This window comes from Natator depressus, chromosome 18 (assembly GCF_965152275.1).
Source record: "Natator depressus isolate rNatDep1 chromosome 18, rNatDep2.hap1, whole genome shotgun sequence".
Classification (NCBI taxonomy): Eukaryota; Metazoa; Chordata; order Testudines; family Cheloniidae; genus Natator; species Natator depressus.
In genome coordinates this window covers 18,846,063-18,859,604 of record NC_134251.1, presented here as the reverse complement: position 1 = coordinate 18,859,604, position 13,542 = coordinate 18,846,063, and the positions used below count along the sequence as shown (strand labels likewise).

Sequence of the window (13,542 nt, the reverse complement as noted above, 5' to 3'; positions counted from 1 at the left end):
GTGAAGTCAGAGAGTGGAAGACCACGGGATATTTCCCAGGGAATGCCTTACTGATGAACTAGCAATCAGCTGAGCCCGCAAGGGTTAACACATTGGTGTTAATGTAGCCTCACCCTTCTGCACTCTATAGAACACAAGGGTCTCTTCCCTACCTTTAAGACTGCTCATAACGCAGCCTTTCCCTCCTTGTCTGCTCCTGTGTCTTACTGCATCGCCCCCAGCATCCCCAGGCCTCCCACAATGGCAGCCTCCATCACCCAGTCATCTGCCTCTCCCACAAGCACCTTGGCTCTTTCTTCCACGGCTCCTGTACGCCTGGTTCATCGCTCCAGACTCATCGAAAAGGCCACAGCACTCTCCTTCAAATCCCTCCGCAAGACCCACTTCTACCATGCCACAGAATAATAATCATGCTGCTTTTCTCTGTGGTAACGGCCCTCATCCAAGCACTGCAGTGCTTAAATACATTAATGAATGAAGCTTCACAACCCGTTATCCCCACTGGCAGGAAGGTTTCTCTGGGGTGAATGTGACTTCACGGTCTTCTTCTTTCATACGCATCACAAATCCATACCTAGATTGTCCAGCCATCTGACTGCTGCTTTATCAAGGGTAGCAAGATGGTGCAGTCCCCCCTCCAAACTTCACTATTAAAAAGGTTTAGGTTTATTTCCCAGGTAAGAACCATGCTTCGTACCTGGGATTTTATCTTACCCTCAGAGAAGGTATATTAAGAGCTAATATTTATAGCAATACAACATCGCTGTTGACCTTGTTATAAAACTAAAGCTATGTATAAAATCCATGTGGACTATATGCTTTGTGTTCCCCTGGTCCAATATGGAAGAGCAAGTGGTTCAGTAAACATTCCTGAATACTGGTTAAGTATTTGTGGTGTGTGAGTGGGAACTCTCAAACATTTTAATGAATAAAGGGAAGCTTAAGTGTAGTTACTGAATGAAACCAAGAGCCCAGAGTCTGCTGACATTACACCAAGCAATGTGTCAGTGAGGAAGGCTTCAGAATAACAGGAGATAGCCAGAGAGACTAAAGTTACATTGATGATGATCACTAGAATCCAGTGAAGAGGGATTTTCAGAAGCATCCAGTCACTAAACTCTGATCGATTTTCTGTCCTTGATCATTCAGCTTCTTCTAGAGTAGTCCTGAGCCTTCAGAAGAAACCAGTGCTGGTGGCCATTTCCCTAGATCTGTAGTAGGGACTCCTCTCTGTGTTCCTCCTCTATCACTTGCAGAGCTGACGAATGGCTTTTTCTCTTCCCTCTTTGAAAAATCTGCTCTTGCCTGTGTTTGTTCAGGTGCTGTGAAGGGCGGATGTGCTAGAGTTTTTAGTAGTTTCCTGAACAGGAAGGTTTGTATCACTCCCTTTCTTTCTAGTACATATCAAATTTTCCACAACCTCTTCTCTTGGCTCATCCTTTAAAATATGACAAAGTAAAACAAAGAGATGATGAACATTCAGTTACTATCAATCAAATGGCCGGTACATTTTCCTAGCACCTGCTAGAGTTCTCTTAGAATTTGTTTTCTTATTCCTTATGATGAAGTATTATAATACTTATTAGTGTAGTTCCCCAGTTAGAACAAAAGTGTAAGTTATACTGTCTGGCATGATTTTTTCCTATAAATAGTGTCCAATATTTCCTGGACGGATCTTAGACTCTGTAATTAGCTAATTTCGCATCATCTTAAACTGTGTAATGCCATACAGATATCAATAAACCAAGCATAAAACAGCAACTGTTCTAGACAGGCCCATTTCCAAACCAAATATGTTGAAAGAGACACAAGGTGGGTGAAGTAATATCATTTCTTGAACCAACTTCTGTTGAGGAAAGAGACAAACTTTCGAGCTTCCCAGAGCTCTCCTTCGGGTCTGGGAAAGGTAACCAGAGTATAACAGCTAAATACAAGGTGGGATGGATTGTTAAGCAGAAGAGGTTCACGCATGTTGCAAGAAACCACTTATAATGAAGTGGGCATTTATCACGTCTGCAAGTCATAGGACAAAGCAGGGTTAGTAGGTTACAAATTGTTGTAATGACCCGTAAAACCAGTGTCACTGTTGTGAGCTGTAGCTAACGAAAGCTTATGCTCAAATAAATTGGTAAGTCTCTAAGGTGCCACAAGTCCTCCTTTTCTTTGTGCGAATACAGACTAACACGGCTGTTACTCTGAAAACTGTTGAGACCGTGATTTTTAGTGTCTAGCCACGTTATGAATTTAAGCTCATTTTTGAAAGGTGTTGTGAAGATTTCCTTTGAGGACGAGGAATGATAAGTCAGATAGGGAGTGACTGCTTTGTGAAAAGTGTTCACTCATGGGTGACAGGGTGTTTTTGTCTTTTATCATTTTTCCAGTGTGAGTTCCTTCAAGAATGTAGTGATTGTCTGGTATCACCAGAATCTCTTCCACCAATAAAAGAAAGATTTTACCTCACCCACCTTGTCTGTCTCATATATGTTTAAGCAGCTTGGCTCCAGGTTACATGCCTGGGAGATTAAAGGGCCAAAAGACAAAAGAAAAAAGTCCATTTTAACTTCAGATTTTAAAGATTCTTTTGCTTTTAAGTGTTCAGTCACTCAGGGTGGAATTAAGAGTCAATCAAGCCATTTGTTACGAAGGTTCATTACATTTTTTGGATTATAGATGTCAGTTTACTGCCGATCTTGATCGTGTGGCACATTTAATGCTGAATAATAATATTTTGCACTCCTATGGTACCTTCCAATCAGGGATCTCAAAGCACTTTACAAACATCATGGAGCAAATCATGGTCTATGCACAGCCCAAGTAATTGGGTCTGCTGCTTCAGGGCCTTGCACAGCCACAGAGTATGCATGTGTAAGTGTGGGGGGTAGGGGGTAGTCAAGTCCCATGGTACCCCCTAAGGTAGGTATTTTTCCCATTTTACAGATGCAGAAAGTGAGGCGCATTGACCCAGACCCTCCAAGATATTTAGGCTCCTAACTTCCATTGAAATCAGGAGCCTGAATACCTTTAAAATCAATGGACATTAAATACCTTAGAGGATCTGGACCATAATGTTTAAAAGACTTGCTCCTAAGTCCCATAGTGACTCAGTGACAGAGTTGGGAATAGAACCAAGGTCTCCTGATTTCAGAGCCCTTGGTACTAATCTCACTTTACCAGTGGGGACTTCAGAGTTTACGCAAACACACACTTGTTATCAGAGACTCCTGTGGCAGGCAGGCTTAGCCATGGCGGAGACACTCATACCATCCAGCAAACCCCTGCTCCAGTTGCTTGTGCATAGTAAATAAAAGACCAGACAACTCACCCCTATGGCCTGTGCAGCTGCAAAGAAAAAGAAACAACCTCGTCAGAAAATGGCCTGGTGCATTTTGTATTTACATGTTTCTGTATTAATGTCCCAGGGCCAAGTCCTGCCCTTAGATGCATGCACAGCTCTCTGCGATTCAATGGGGCCATGTGTGTGCACATCCGCAGAACGTGGCCCCACTCTGCTCTAACTGCGCTTTGCACTACACTTAGCAGCATCTTGAGGAATCACCCCGCTGGGAGAGGAAGGTGGTTACGTGACAATGCTAATCCAATGTGATTTTGGGCTCTAACAATGCTTTGCACTGATACAGCACCTAGCCTCTAAGGATCTCAAAGAGTTTTGCAAACAGCAAGCCACACAACCCTATAAGTTGGGCATTATGCCAAACAGCTACACTATGGCACAGAGAAATTGAGCGATTTCCCAAATTCACACCTCTGGTCATTGGCAGAGCTGAGATTATTATCCAGGAGTCCTGATTCCCAGTCCCCAGCTATAACCAGTAAACAACGTTCTCTCTTGGACCTGAGAACATGTTCTTCTCTTGGTAGATGGGGAAAACCTGAGATGCTTATTTCTGAAGGAGTAACAGGTTATGACCCAAACTCCCGTTCCATTTACATCCCTGCTCCCCCAGTGAATGAAAAGGGAACTTTGTAAGCACAGATCAGATACAAGCGGGAAAGATCATCAGGAGGGGAGAACTGGTCCAGGTTGCTTGGAGAATGTGAACAGCTGGTATTTCTAGCCACTGCACAACCTGGCCTGGGAAAAAGGCCGGTTTTGGCCATGAGCTGGGGAGGGAGAGGATCTTCCCGAGCTGGGCAGGGGGCATGTCCACTGCAGCTGGGATGATAGCACAGCACCCTGGCCTGGGACCAGCCAGTTCACCCCGTAAAGTAGGTCACATTTAGGGTCAGCGGGTCTTAAAGGCAACCCTTTAAAGAAGAGAGATTTAGACTCTCACAGGGATTCTCAGTTTGAAGAGGCGATTCCAGTTACAGGTTGGCATGTTCCAGGGTGAAACAAAGACCAATGTGGGAAATATGAACTCTGCCAGTATGACCCCTTTAGAGACCCTTTGACAGGTTTCACGGGTCCCACGCTTTTCTTACTTACGTGGTGCCCCACATTTCCTCTTCTTCCTCCGCCATAAAACGAACGCTGTTCCAGCAAATACAGATAAAACTACCAGGACAATTATCAATGCTATCGCTGTGACAGAAAGGCTTCTTTGTACACAAACTGCATCAGAAGTGGCTGTCCCAGCCTTTAGTTCTGTCATCCCTTCCTCTTCACACCTAAGATGAAGGAAGACATGTTATTAAACATGTCAGCATATCTACAGCCTTCCCACTGTCTCGGGGCACCCGTCATTCCATCAGATGGATTCCTTAATATTTTCTATCAAAAATGATAAGACCGCATCCAGATTCTGGGCCTGATACTGCAGTCTGCAGACAGGTCAAACTCCCACTCATTTCAAGGCTGTAGGATTGGGCCCTTTGAGCGACAGATGCCTGCACATTGAATAACAATGAAAGAAAGGACAGAGCTCAGCGTGTAAAGTCAGTGCAAGAGAAAAGGCCATGTGTCGTCGGAGTCACCTACTTGGTCCATGGCTGACAGGTGCGTGACATGTTGGTTGCTGAGAAGGTTCCATCAGGGCAAACCTCACATACGTTGTCATGGAATTCTGTGCCTATAAAAGAGGACGACATAACTGGATTCTTTCCTGAATGTGGGGCCTAAAGGAGCTTTGATTTCAGAAAGGTCTCCAGCCGCATCTCCCCACTGTCACCACCCCCACCATGTTGCAGAGCCACCTAGGTCAGTTCAGGAGTTAGCACTTTAAGAATAGATCTGCGCTGGCGTTTTATTCCTGCCCTGTACTTAAATATGTCAGTACTCATAGAGCACAGGTACATGGGGAAAAATGCACCTCCTGCTGCCCCACATACCCGGGCCATTACAAGGGCCAACATCCCGAAGGAATAGTAAGACTCAAAATAATGGTGCCAAGTTGTGTAACAGCACAAAAGCTGCAACAGAACACAGCAGTGAAGGGGTTAAATGCCCAAAGGACACTGGATGAAGATAAGGCAGCTGGAATTTGAAAATATTTAAGACTTATCCTGCCGTGCTACCAGTTTATGCTGGGATGTGGTCAGTGCTCACAGGCTAAGTAGGTGCTGGCTGGGAGACATGGGTGAAATCCTGGGGCATTGTCCCAACCCATTGTCTTCAGAGGGGCCAGGATTACTCCCCAGAATGCGTCTGGAAGTGATGCTGCCACCTACTACTTCTACCCTAAGTGCCCAAACACTATGGTGATGGGTCATGCAAGGAGATAGACTGGTGCAAGGAGAAGCTGTGCTTCTGCTGGTTTTCATATCAGATGTAAACCTGAGGTCCCTGTGCCTTGGAAATCCCATGTACACATCTCCTAACAAAATTCCTCTCTGAGGAATTATATACCACTTACCTACATTCCTCTTGTAATTAACTGAAAATAATAGTCTTCACTTTCTGACCTAACCTGATGCAAGGCTATGAACTCTTAAATAGCTGTCTGCTTCCACCCCCCGATGAAACGATCCCCAAATATAGCCTGGAGATCATTTTATTACCTTTGGAAAGAGCTTGGAAATGTAAATATAACAACTATCATAGGACACTGTCATGTACATGAAGTTTTATTCTGAAGCCTCCAATTCCATATGGCCCGGGTAGGGGGAATAGGGGTGGAGGGCACTCGGGTTTTGGGACTTGGACTTGCAGACCTATGTACATATTAGGTCGACTTACAGCCATCGCAGTAATGGCCTCGGTGGTGCATTTCCACACTACCCTCCTTGGGCCAGTGGTGCATGTCCTAACCAGGAGGGCTTCCACCGACCGAAGAGGGGCAGTGTGGGGAGCTGAGAGCCCGGTCTCTTGGCTCTGCTGGCAGCTCCCTGCCAGGAGCCTGGCTGCCCCACAGGCTCCTGGACTGCTGGCAGGCTGCCTCCTCCCATCCCCTGTTGACACCGACAAAATTAGGTCCCTTCCTAGCATGTCATTGTAAGGCGCCTCTTTGCCTTTTCCTGCACTTCTCTGCAACCTCCCTTTCTGTCGCAGTGTAGAAATGCTATTGAACAGCCTGGGTGACGTGTAAATGGAACAACAACACACACTCTGCTTTTCGACAGCAGCTCCCATCCCAGTATCTCCAAGTGCCGAGCTCTCAGGGCGTTAAGCTCACATCACCCTACGCAGTATCCACCTTCAGAAACACACGCCTGGCTGGACAGTCATAGTTCTTTGCTCTAATAACTGATGAGCTTCAAATACTTTTGGTCAGTCAGGTACTCACATGTGCCCTTGATCAGAAACCGTAAGAATGGACCGTGGACTGGATCCACACCCTCTCTCTCTGTAAAGGGACTTATGTGTTTACAGCAGCGATGTACTCCAGTGTAATTCATGGGGATTCTGCACCAGTGGAAAATGTGTTGCTGAACAAGTCTGTTGCACCATAGGAGCTCCAAAGGGGGCATTGTTTGAAGAAAAGGGTGTGTTTAGCACACTTGTCTTACTAATAGAATTCTCTGCCCAAAAGCGTGCTTGAGGGAGCTCTGTTTCTGGTGTGCAAGTTGAAGCTGAACTCACACTGCGCTCTGCTGCTGCGTAGATGGGCTGCCAACATGTGTGAGTACAAAGCCACGGCCTCATGTAAATTGCTGCCTGCAAGAGCATCATGCGAGTGTCCAACGACACCCAGAGGAGTCGCAGCTCGTCACAGCCTGTGACACTTAACCTTGCCCCTGTATTTTTCATGCATGTTTAGGAGGGGGATGGCAGCTTTGTGTCTGGCCTGGAAGGCGACCGGAGCTCAGCTCTAGGGCAGGACCCCGGGCAGGGAATAGCAATTCCAGAGTGAAGGACCCCCAGCAGCTTTCTCCCTCCCACCCCCTGCCTCCCACATATATTGAGGGAGCTCCATCTCGAGCGCCTCTGCTGAGCTCAGTTGTGGCAGTGTGTGCCGGGGACAAAGGCAATCAGGACCCAAACCACTTCTGTCTCTACAGGTCAAACCCAATTCCGACATGGTACCAACAGGCAACTCCACTCCGTCAGCAGGCTGCTGCATTCTGCAGGGTCCAAAGGGTGGCCCCAGGCAGAGCACAGTTCAGCAGAGACTCCTGCCTTTGGGAGAAGAGGTCAGAGGCGTCTGGCCAGGCACAGATGGAAAGAAGTGCTGTTCACCACAGCTGTTACCTGGGCATCCAGGTCAGCACGTGCTCTGACACCACCCTGGAGCTGTGCAACGCTCTTACAAATGGCAGTCACGCTCCCTCAAAGAGGGTGCCCATCTACAGCTCAGTCACTCTTCCGGCTGCTTCCCCAGCTCACCAGCATCACCTCAGTCTCACCTGGATCAAGTCTCAACCAGTTTGCCCTGCTCCAGATTCGTTCTGTGACTGCAGGGTTTCGCCTTGGTATTACAGAAGTTATGTTGCCTTACCAGGTTCTTTCACCATAGAGCCAGGCACGCAGATGGTGGAGGATCTACACATTTCACAGTCCCTGTCTGCAAAGTGCTTGCAGAAATCCCCCGGGGCGCAGCCGCACATGGTGTTCTTCGTATATGTGCATTTTTCTTTTATTATCAGTCTGGCTCCTAAGGGAAAGTTACATGCATCACAAATACATTACATGGGAACTAAACAGAGCAGATACAAAAATTAATGTGTACCGCCAGTCCTTGCTGATCCATGGTACAGGGCACAGGAGCTAGAGGGGTTTGTTATGATGACTCCACTTAACAAGTGTTGCCATGTAAACAGAACCATCTGGAGCCTGATTCTCTGCTGCCCTGCACCTTGTGTTGTATTTACATCTGTGCAAAGGCTGCATGCAAAATGCTACCAAATCAGCGTTCTCTACACAGCTGCAGTTGAGATCGTGCTTTGCACCCACTCTGCATTCATCTGCACGGGTGTGAATGATGACAAAGGCGGTGGAGAATGAGGCTCCCAGTAGCCACAGATAAAGGACCACAACCTCCAATCCAGCTGGTCACTGGAGGAGCACTCCACTGTAGTGGGATTTTGGAGTGGCCATAACACCTGCTGCACAACCCCTCCTCCTGGCTGCCCAGCTGATCCCCTTGTGCTGGGACGGCCTTTGGGGCCATAGGCAGCTGATGTAAACTAGAGCAGCCTGCAGGCTGTTCTAATTCATGCTGGGGACCAGACCCTAATTCCCCCACGAACAGAGGAGCGCAATGGTTGCTTACTGTCACTCATGTCACTCCCGCCTCCTGAGGTAGGTGCGTGTTCCTCAGCCACTGCTCAGGATCTGGGCCCTGAAAGGGAAGGTTATAACCTTCCCCGAGTACAGTCCAGATCCTGAGGGTGCAGTGCTGCTGCTCTAGGACAAAGGATACCATCTGAAATGTTTGATTACAATTATTGTTTATTGTGTTTGTTCTTCTTCTGCTAAATCTAGAGATCCACTTTCCTCCTGAGAACAATCTCCCGGGATGATTCCACAGACCTTAATCAGTGGAAGATGTGCGACTAAAGCCCATGCACTGTGCCAGAAATCTCCACTTCCGTGAGTTGCCCAAGACTGCAAGGAACTCAGTAAGAGAACTGTGAGCGGAACCCAGGTCTCTTGACTTCCAGGCCTGGACCCTAACAACTAGGCTGCTTTTGTATGTGTGGGCCGGGGGAGACAACTCAGAAAAAAATAATTAAAATCCACCCACACACAGAGCAGCTTCCTTACCTGCATCACACAGTTTGCATCTCATGCATTCCATTAGGCCATTGGGATGCTCTGTATATGTGTCGTCCACACATGGCTGGCATGTTGTGCTGCTACTTTCTCTACAATGTTTGACCACCCTAGTCCCTAAAGCAAACAAAACAATTAGCTCCTGTGTAAACCAGGCTAATATATTTAATGCATTAATACAGAGATTGCAAAAGCAGGTCATTATGCAGGACAAATGCATACACTATCTGTGTGGATTTTACATGTTGCACACACCACCACTGGAAATAAAAGGTAAACGTCTCAGAACTAGACTGCCAGACCCGAAATCCTCTATTTCTGCACAACACAGGAACAGCGTAGACAGAAACAATCTCATAACTCACACCCCTCCCTTATCAGCAGTATCCCTAGTACAGTCGTGCTTAGACTCTGTGTACCGGAAACGGGACCGTTGACAGATGCGTGTGTCCCCACTGTGACCAGTTGGGATCTTGGCCCTTTAAAAGATGCAGTTCTGAGTATTGTAGTTCCTCCTAGGGGGATGGAGAATCCCCAGGTGAAGCAAGTGACTGGAGGGATCATATGACCAGAAAGGGCCAGGGACTAAGAAGTCAGGTGGCTGCCTGTGGCCAGTCCTCCAGTACTATGAGAGGTAGATTGAGAGGTGAGGGGCCGGGGCAGTGCTGGTGTCCACAGCAGCCTGCTGGACAGCTGCCTGGCGCAGGCCTGTGGCTGGGCTGGGACTGGCAGAGGTCCCTGTGCAGAGGAAAGATCAGTAGGATCCTGATACAAGGGGACTGTGAGGGGCTGGGGAAGGGCTGGGGGATCCTGGATGCAGGGCAAAGGGTGAATACAGTGAATCCTAATGGGGACAGTGTATTGACTGTGTTACAGTCAATCAGGGCAGAGATCTGGGCCATGGGCCGTCAGGCCGAGAGATGGAAACAAGAGTTCAGCCGACCGGTCAGAGCTGGGTCCAGGGGGGCAGGGTCCAGGAACAAGCCAATGGTCAGTACTGGAGTGACAGAAGCCAAGTGCAAGAGCTGGAGGGTAAAGTAGGGTTGTAGTCAGAAGGGGCAGCCAAGGGTCAGAAGCCAAAGGGTTAACCAGAGTCACAGTCAGGAGGTGTAACCAAGGGTCGGGGGTGGGGGTCCGAAGCCAGGACAGGGCTGGGATAAGGACAGAAGCTGGCTGGAGCAGGGCTAGGACAGAGCAGGAGCAAGGACTAGACACAGGAGCAGGGCAAGCCCAGCTGCAGGCAGGGTACACATTGAGCAGCCGCTGTTCTGCTCTGGGTGCCAGGCTGCTAAGCAGGACTCAGAACTGCTGATCCACCAGCCACTCGGGTGCTGTGACTGCCCCGCAATGCAACTCGGCTTACTGGTTCCCCAGCAGTGAAGTCGGTCAAGGGAGCAGGCCAGCAGCTGGTCCAACCTGACCTGGCCTCTGACAGGCCTCAACAGGTGAGGAAGAGAGGTGTTACGGAGAAAGTGACTTGCCCAAAGTATCACAGTACGTCTCCTTCTGGATCTCCTGTGTCCCAGGCCACAAGAACCATCCTCTCTATGTCCTGCACTGACAGGTGAGTAACAAGCAATGTAGATGTTTACATGAAGAGATACGTGTCACCACCACCAGTCAGATTCACAGTAATAGAGGCGACCAATGTCTCCGGAGGAGGCCAGGCAATTGGACTCTCTTGGGAAGGGTCATGACTTTTAAAGAATGAATTATATATACCTACCAGCACTGCACATGGGACAGCATTCGTCATTTATTTCATATTCGCCTGGGTAGCAATTTACAGCTTCGGAAGGCGGCAGTTGTGTTATCAAGAAAACGACAAAAATCTTTAGGGAAAAAGAGAAGAAAGAGTTTCTGATTCGCATCATGGAGGCTCAAAAGCAGACGGGGAGGGGCTGGTAGCACTGTGGCACTGATTAGCCCCCCTGAGCCTGCGGTTCACCCACCGCCCATGGTTTTGCTCCTTGCTGCTCACTATTTTCCAAAAATGGAACACAGACAACATGTGGATTGAAGCAGGCACCATCACCAGCAAAACTGCCCAGTGTCGCTTCAGACCTGTGCATGCGATTTGTGACACATATTCCTGACTTCTGAGACATACCTCCTGCTGTACACACAGTAACACGATGTGTCACTGTGTCATCCCTATTTAGTATTGGGGGGAAAATCTGTGTTTAATGTTATCAAAACAAAGGGCGCTTACCACTTCAAAGGTCTTGCCAAACAGGGAGAGAGTGATGGACAAGTCGCAAATTCTGCAGCAAGGATGTTTTATACATGGTGCATTTTGCTGAGTGCTCAGAATACAGTTGAACTTAGCACAAGCTTCAGTTTACACTGTAACACCCAAAATGGAAGGACTAAAATATGATTGGCCATGGAAAGCCCCAAACTGAGACCCATCAGCACAGCTTCCGTGTGGGCCAAGCGTTATTCCCTGTGCTGGCCTGTCCCTCACGTCCACACAACCACGGAAACCATGGGAGGAAACGGCAGATACAAAACAACAAAACTATGGGGCTGGAGCAGCAGCAAAGTCAATGCAACGCACCACAATGAGCAACTGTCCATTTAGAATCCTCAAACATTTCCCCTTTCAAATGGCAACTTTGGGGGTCGGATTATTTGTTTTTCTAAAATCAGTGTCCGTTAAAAGAAACTTCTGCCAACCTACACAATGAAAAGTCAATCCACTTAGACCCGCCCAGCTCCAGGCTGAGTATCAGCTGATGAGAACAAACCAAAATCTCCCAGCGGTGTTTTTTTCCTACTAAATGAAGGCAGAAAAGTTATACTGTATTTTCAATAGTCATTTTGGTTGTTCTTGGCTGTTTCCACCAGATGGAGCCCAACAGCTTCTAAAATGCAGAGAGATTTTCTCGACCAAGGAATAAACAACCCCAAACTCCGGCGGGCCAAGGGTGTGTAGTTTGCGTTAGCAAAAAAAAGGGTAAATGTAAAAAATTCACATTCCTGGGATCTCATTATTAGTCACAGTAGACATAGGCACCCCCAAACCTCCCACAGTCTCTCTGCTGGGTTTGCTGGGCAGGTTCAATCTCATTAGCTCCATTTTATTTCAGGAGCTTTTGTGATCCACTTACCCAGAGCATGGTCCTGAGAACAGACCGCAGAGTGTGTGGGCTTCTGCCCCCCCCGCAGGGCATGGAGTCTCTGACCTCTACAGCTCAGCGCGGCCTCCAGGTCCTCATAATTGGCAACAAGCTGCAGGCCTCAGTGAGCCTGGCGCCACCGCCCTGTCCTGGGGTGTCCGTACCCTGGAGCCTTCGCCCTCTTCTACGGGGAACTCCCTGGGCCCGCTCGCAGGACACAAAGTCCAAAGTTCTGGGCTGGTTCCGGTTCTAATCCAGGCCCAGCAGCAGCAGCCAAGAGACCAGCTCCGACCCAGCCCAACTCAAAAGTGAAAGTGCAACTAGACAAGCAGGCGGGGACTATCCCAATGGGCTGGGCTTTAGACTTATACTGTGTTGTTATACGGAAAGAGATACTTTCAACCCACCAAGGGCGCCAATTCGGGGGGCAGGGGAGGGCCGGACCCCCCCAGTTTCATAGAGGAGGTGTGCAAGCTCCCAGGTGGAGCTCTTCACTACAGTAGGGGGTTAGTGTGAGGTTGTGCACAGGAGAGGTGCCCCTGGGGCAGGGAGTCAGGATTTTGTTTACAAACAGAGGCTGGGTGATTAAGATAAGAAAGGGCTGGGGATTAAGGGTATGGAAGTTTAGCCTGTAAAAGAGAGATCCCTCTGTGGAGTGGGGAGAGGGAAGAGGGGTTGTGTTCAAGAGAACAGGGGAGTTAGAAAAAATACAGCAAAGCACTGAGCCAAGGTTACATTCAGAAAAGGGGGAGATTTGGGGATGTAGATGAAAAGACGGGGTCAGACCCAGAGCGGGGCTAGCCATGTATAGAGAGGCTCCCACTCTATCTGTGGTATTTATGTGGCCTCATCACCATGGTATCTGAGGCTGCACATCACAACGTCTAATCTATTTCTCCTCCCAGCCCCCCGGTGAGGTAGAGCAATGCTGTTATCCCCATTGTAAAAGGTGGGGCACTGAGGCACACACAGACTTTTAAAGGCCAGATTTTCAAAGGTTTTTAGGCACCTAGTGAGATTTTCAAATGCACTTAGAAAGTTAGGTGCTTTGCAAACCCCATTAGATGCCAAGCTGTATCTTTGGGTGCCTAAAAACCTCTGTCCTTACAGCACTGGCCGGGGGTTAGAGAGGAAGTCCCTGGAGGGAGTAGAACCCAGGTGTTTCAGGTCTAGCTCCCTATCCAGCGACTCTGATAGACGGGAGCAAAACCAAGGCGGCCAGTTCTCTGAGACTCCTGCAAATGGTCCCAGGATGGATGTCATGGTTGACAGCATGAAAAGCAGCACAGAGGTTAGGAAGGATGGAGA

The 13,542-nt window shown here is 48.3% G+C and overlaps 1 protein-coding gene across 2 annotated transcripts; it reads right to left on the bottom strand.

Moving 5' to 3' along the window:
• LOC142000656 (tumor necrosis factor receptor superfamily member 5-like) lies at positions 1-12,555 on the bottom strand. 2 transcript variants are annotated; one of them, XM_074975081.1, is made up of 8 exons: positions 12,226-12,536; positions 10,839-10,944; positions 9,104-9,229; positions 7,836-7,991; positions 4,940-5,030; positions 4,448-4,629; positions 3,323-3,339; positions 1-1,438 (listed from the first exon to the last, which is right to left on the bottom strand). In XM_074975081.1, the coding sequence occupies exons 1-8, from the start codon at positions 12,286-12,288 to the stop codon at positions 1,316-1,318; spliced, it is 864 nt and encodes a 287-aa protein (XP_074831182.1). In that variant the 5' UTR covers positions 12,289-12,536; the 3' UTR covers positions 1-1,315. The 2 variants fall into 2 exon arrangements, with proteins under 2 accessions (XP_074831182.1, XP_074831183.1); XM_074975082.1 differs by having other exon boundaries at positions 1,298-1,438; positions 3,206-3,339; positions 12,226-12,555.
• Between the last annotated feature and the right edge of the window lie 987 nt (positions 12,556-13,542).

Coding starts and splice junctions, on each gene's coding strand:
- LOC142000656 (XM_074975081.1), bottom strand. CDS start 12,288: ATGCCCTGCGGGGGGGGCAGAAGCCCACACACTCTGCGGTCTGTTCTC. Junction 9,230..10,838: donor CTGTCCCATGTGCAGTGCTG/GTAGGTATATAT, acceptor TGTTTGCTTTAG/GGACTAGGGTGGTCAAACAT. Junction 7,992..9,103: donor ATGCAAACTGTGTGATGCAG/GTAAGGAAGCTG, acceptor ACTTTCCCTTAG/GAGCCAGACTGATAATAAAA.